Source organism: Daucus carota, chromosome 1, assembly GCF_001625215.2.
Source record: "Daucus carota subsp. sativus chromosome 1, DH1 v3.0, whole genome shotgun sequence".
Lineage (NCBI taxonomy): Eukaryota > Viridiplantae > Streptophyta > Magnoliopsida > Apiales > Apiaceae > Daucus > Daucus carota.
Window position 1 is genome coordinate 27,862,865 of NC_030381.2, and position 6,052 is coordinate 27,868,916.

Genomic DNA, 6,052 nt, shown 5'->3' on the forward strand with positions numbered 1-6,052 from the left:
TCGCTTCTATTTATTTATACACACGGGTCAAAAGAAGCAGAAGTCAGAAGCAACTCCGGCTTCTTTGAAACAAACATACCCTCAATCTCAAATCCCTTAATCCCTTAAATATTAAATCCTGTTGCCAAAAATCTGCTCTTTTTACACCCCCTGCCCCAAGAGTTGCATACTATTTACAAAAACTGCCATAAACTTTACCTTTTTTGTGGCTTTTTCATGGAAATGAAAAAAATGTTTATAATAAATAAAAAAAGCTTTATACCTCATATAGACCCACTACTTTTGTTATCACGTGCCTTGTGTATACGGTTAAAGTTAATGTAGCACAGTTCAGACAACTGCTTTAAAGCCGGATTACTGTCTCCTTCCATTTTTGTCCGGGAAGGAGTTTAACGCTGTCCTTCATTCTTCTTCGGTACATAAGCCGCCAAAAATAATTAACAACCACGCACGAATTCCACAGCAGTGTATTCCAGATCGGTGTTTAAAACATTTGTCGGCATGTTAATTGAAATTCAAATCCACCCTTTATTGGAAGAAATTCAAAGAATACATGAATTGTTCAGGCAATTGGTGTTGACCCATTCTGCATTCTCCTTCGTTTTTATCCGGGAAAGGATACTCCTCTGCAGTACTTTGAAGATGGTGAGGGAAGCTGCCAAAACCTTGGTCAGGCAACGCCGTTTGTCACCACGAATTGTTTCAATCCATGCCATATTTGGGTGTACAGCTCAAATTCGATTTCATTTCCACAAGATTGAAACTGGGTTTCAGCTTTATCTTCTCCAACCAAGGTGTGCTGTTTTCATTTTTTCAATCTGCAGCTTCAGGGATGAAAGAGGTTAATAACTGAACCTAGCCCATTTCTTTAAAATCAGATTAATATATACAGGACATTTTTATAATCCATGTTATGGAAACAATTTTCAGGGAACTTATAATCATCTGAAACTTGATAATTTTCCATCTCTATGCAATGAATCTGGTAAGTTTGAGCAACATGTTGATTTTGTTGTTTTCCGATTTAATAAATCTGTAAAATGATTCAGATAATTAGATTCTTGCCATCCTATGTTTGTACTTTTAAATTATTTAGGTTCGAAAAATAAAAGAAGAATGACAATGGAGTCACAATATAAAGAGAATGTCAGCCCCAATAATCACCAGCTGATTAATAGAAGTGATGGTGCACCAGGTATTTACTGCTAACTTCACCCCCTGCATGATGACATGTTGCAATGGCTTTTAATTTAATAGGCCTTCTATAGGACAAAGCACAACAACTACCTAGGCTTTTATCCCCTCATATGCTTGATTTTTTAAGATAAATAGCAGATTTTCTTTACACTATTTGAAGCCTTAATAGCTTTATTTTTGTTATTATTGATTATTATTGATTGTTGATGCAGTTGTGTTGAGTAGCCCTGGCTCATCCTCTGTTAATGGAGGGATACCTTTATCCAACCATATTATCCCCTCGAATGCCCAGGTATCTATTGTTGGAATAGTTGAATTTGATAAATAATAGCCCTGTCAAATTAACTTGGACAAAACAGTTGCTTCCATGGGTTTAAGCTTCAATGGTTTAAGTTGTCATTAGATAAATCTGACCATCCCATGTTTGAATTTTTAACAGTTTATAGGCCTACGACTAATCGAAACTGGAGTGCCACCAATATTACTTCTACAAGGACTCCTCTAACCCACATTGCAAACTCTGTCAATGGATTTGGAGGTATTTTCTGGACAACTTAATAAGGATTACTGTGATCTTTTGTGCCCACTTTTAATGTTAATAGATGTCCGTCTCTGTAGCATGTGTGTTCCATACTCCCGGGTCTTCATCTGTTACTCCTGGAAGAAGGCCTTTGTCCAATATCTCCAATATTTCAAATCGTAGCCCAGGTATCTATGTTCTGATTGTCATATGTTGAACATGATAAACATTGACTTTCATGCATTTTTAATCTCACTGTATTATATATCTATGCTATTAATTTCTCTTTAATTAAAACTTTTGCAGTTTTCTTCAATACTCCCGGCTCTTCATCTGCAGTCCAAGGAAGGAATAGTCCTATTTATTCTCCAACAATAAAAGCCCAATATTCAAAATCTCCCTTGAACCAAATCAGATCAGGTAAGTTACCAGCGTTTAAATCTCTATGTAACACTAAATCTCTATGTAACACTAAAATAAACTGTATCAGCAGGGGCTGTAATCTTATGACCCTCTTCTGATTCTGACTCACGTTATTTCACCAAATGTTCCCTCTGCAGATAATACAGTTGATCCACCATTGTCATCCAATATTGTAAGCTTTGTTGTTGGAGATTCTCATGTGCCTGCTTCATCTGTCACTGGATCTCCTTCCACCATTCCCTCCAACAAAACATGGCTCAAAAGATCAACTACTAACGTCGGACAAGCAGAATCAGTAGTCAACTTTAAGAACAAAAAAAGTCGAACGCTGGATAAGGAGACTTTGTCGCAGTCCACTACATGTTTGTTTGGACCAGACGAAGGTAGAGGTATCATTATTCTAACATTCCCCACTCTTCATTTGTTTCTCTTTTCTTTATTTATTCAGAGTCCTGTTTTTGAATTAATCTTCTGTAATACAATATGTTTAGATGTAAACAGTGCATCTCCAGAGTTTGTCACTGAGGATTGTGAACTAATTTATGATGGTGGTTAGTTTTCACTACTCTCCACACCTGCTATGTTCACCTTCTCCCATGTTTGCACATTCCAGTCTGACTACAGGAATTTCACAGATTTGTTCAATGATTCGGATACTGATGTCGAAGACACAAACATAGGAGATGAAGAATCTATTGAATCAGATGGAGTTCCCACTGAAGAAGGCAAGTTTTTGTTATGATCCTATTGTATGTATATTACATGTAGTGTTCACTTTAATTATATACATGCATAACCGTTGCTGCTTAACAGGTTATTGCAGTTTGGGTCCTCCAACTGCAATATGTCAAAGTTGTCATGCAATAATGTGGAAAGAAGAGCGTGTAAATAAAAATGTTGTGAGAGGAACTCCTGAATTCTCCACATGTTGTGGCAAGGGTCAGATAAAACTTCCGAAAGCACCTCCCACTCCATCATACTTATACCAGGTTTATAATGACCCAAAGAAGGCCAAGAAGTTCAGAAAAAATATTCGGATGTACAACACGATGTTTGCTTTTACCTCTATGGGTGGGAAAGTGGACCATTCCATTAACAACGGCTCATCACCTTACATATACCGTCTAAATGGTCAAAACCATCACGTCTTCGGTTCCCTTATACCAAATGAAGGTGATGACCCAAAGTTCTGCCAACTTTACATATATGACACTGAACATGAATTGGAGAATAGACTCAAGTGGGTGAAGGTTGATGATGGTAAGATTGTTGATTCTGAAATAGTCAAGGGTTTGCTGGACATGCTTGATTCGACAAATGAGCTGGTTCCTTTCTTTCGCATGGCACGTGACAGATTCAAAGATGAACCAGTGCAAGATCTCAAAATTGTCATGAAAGTATCTCGTGCAGCAAGTGGACGAGAGAATTTTATTGGTCCGTCAAATGAAGTTGGTGCAATCATGGTGGGAGATTTGGAAGATACATGTGGTGAGCGGGATATTATCATTGAATCTAAGAGTAATGGCCTTGAACGTATTTCAGACATACATCCTAAACTCATGGCCCTGCAGTACCCCCTTCTTTTTCCCAATGGGGAGGATGGATATCATGATGATATTCCTTATTCGCTCACCCAAAAAAATTCTGCAAAGAAGCGGGAAAGAGTCACCATGAAAGAGTATTACTCCTACAGGTTACAAGTTCGACACGATGAAGGTACACTTCTTAATATTTTTCATTCCTGTTTCCCTTTTGTATCAGACTTATTATAATAGAATAATACTGTAGCTGAAACAGAATCGAAAACTAACCCGTTTTTCTGTTTTACATCAACAGGCAATACTCCAAGGCTTGGTGGGAGATTGTTCCAGCAATATATAGTACTGGATGCCTTTTCTGCCATTGAACAAGCCCGTTTATGGTGGTTTCGTACACACCAGACCACATTACGGAATGATCTTTATTCAAACATCAGTAAACACGTGCGTGATGGTGAAGATTCTTCAAGTAATGTTGGCAAAGGCTTTATACTCCCTGCAAGTTTTTTAGGCTCTAAACGATACATGCAAGAAAATTTTCAAGATGCACTCGCCGTATGCCGTTACATTGGCCACCCCGATATTTTTCTTACCATGACTACTAACCCCCTGTGGGACGAGATAGTTCAGATGATGAAGCACATGCCTGATTGTTTGACGGTAGATTGTCCTGACATAATAGCACGTGTTTTCAAGCTGAAACTTGATCAAATTGTAGACGATATTAAGAAGAAATCATATTTTGGAGTATGTGTTGCAAGTAAGTCCCACTGTACTTACTTTTTTACATGCATTGTTTTTTGTAAATACTAATACAATATAGAATGTGCTGATCTTCTATCTTTTATGTTTGTCAACTAAATATTTCCCCTCTTGCATTACTTTACTGTTATTAGTTAAAGTATCAGCCAGAACAAATGTTTTTAGGAATATAATTACTGTAAATTATTTTAATTGAACACCTCTAAAGGTTAACAGGGGAAATGTTTTCTTAATCGAACAAGGAGGCTCCTATAAAATGAAATAAGTTCACATACCAGTACAATAAAAAATTATAAATGACTTCAGTTAAAGTATAACAGTGGCTTACAAATTCATCAATCAAAGGGTCTGCTTCGTTCACAAAGTTCACAAATTTCAAACCAACTTTTCTAACATTAACTAGCACCAAAAAAAATATATCAAATACACTTATAATAAACACAGTAATTTAAACAAGAAATCTGGTGTGATATTTAAGAGGTAAAGAAATACCATTGCGAGGACGTGTTTTCTGAAATTGATGAACCACACATGGGTACTCAATCTCTAAACGATCAGTCCCAATCACATAAACATTGAAATGCATGGACCCATCAAATTCAAATACAAGCATTTCCCCAACTTTCAAGTCCAAATCCGCATAAACAGTGGAAAGCCCAGATATAGTTCCATTCTCTTCATTGTGCATAACTGGAACCTCATAACCATTAAGGAATTTCAACAGGAAAGTGTTGGGAATAAGGTTGCCATATTTGCTTATAATTTTTCCAGGCAATTTCTGAGATAATAAGAGATGGTTAGAGAAGCAACTACAAGTAATTAATAGTTAAACAAGTGTACTAACCATTTCATCAGATTCCATATCAGCAATTGTTAATATCTTGATAAATTTCTCTACAACAACCCCTGATAAATCCATAGCCCTATGCAAATTTGAGCCAAAAACCAATTGTTAAAGGCATGCAAGCATATGATACAAGCAAAAAAATAAGAAGCAATTTACAGCTAACCTACAAGATTGGAGTGAAATGAACTACCAAGTGCGATTAACGTGGTGAAAGCTTCTTGCAGCAGCTGAGTACTGATTCTTAATTTAACAGAGAATTGTAAATTCTTTAAGTCTCCACTAATAGGACCGTTACCAGCATCCAATTTAATGGGAATTGATTGTAATAGCCTAATTAGTTGGGAAGTACCATTAAAACAATTCAGGCACCATTATTATGCTACATGTTTCAAGAAGAATTTTGAATATTTGCTGCTTTATTCTTTTTTCCAGATTTCGATAACATAGTCTGAACCGATGAAGAGGATAAAGTAATATATTCAAATTGAAAAAATTGTTTTCTACAAATATTTGGAAATTCCCAAAAAAAGAACTAAAAAAAAAATGAAACGAATTTTTCAAAAATTTACTGAAAAATTGAGAACCATATTCCATAAGAAATGCATTTTGAACAATAGAATTATCTTCGAAATATTCCAAAACAAAAAGAATTGAATATTATCTTCGAAAGAGTACTCATAGATTTATTTCACATTTTTTCAAATATTTCCCCTACAAAATGGTAAGCGTGTCCTATGTATGAAAATTATTCAGGAAAAATGGAAA

General features: G+C 36.0%; 1 protein-coding gene across 1 annotated transcript; it reads left to right on the plus strand.

Annotated features, from left to right (window-relative positions):
* The first annotated feature begins 642 nt into the window (after positions 1-642).
* LOC108220245 (uncharacterized) lies at positions 643-4,520 on the plus strand. Its single transcript, XM_064085702.1, has 10 exons — positions 643-794; positions 1,449-1,489; positions 1,637-1,735; positions 1,816-1,905; positions 2,024-2,137; positions 2,278-2,523; positions 2,632-2,691; positions 2,776-2,865; positions 2,954-3,856; positions 3,977-4,520. Exons 1-10 carry the CDS (start codon positions 643-645, stop codon positions 4,489-4,491), a joined length of 2,310 nt encoding a protein of 769 aa, XP_063941772.1. The 3' UTR covers positions 4,492-4,520.
* The last annotated feature ends 1,532 nt before the right edge of the window (positions 4,521-6,052 follow it).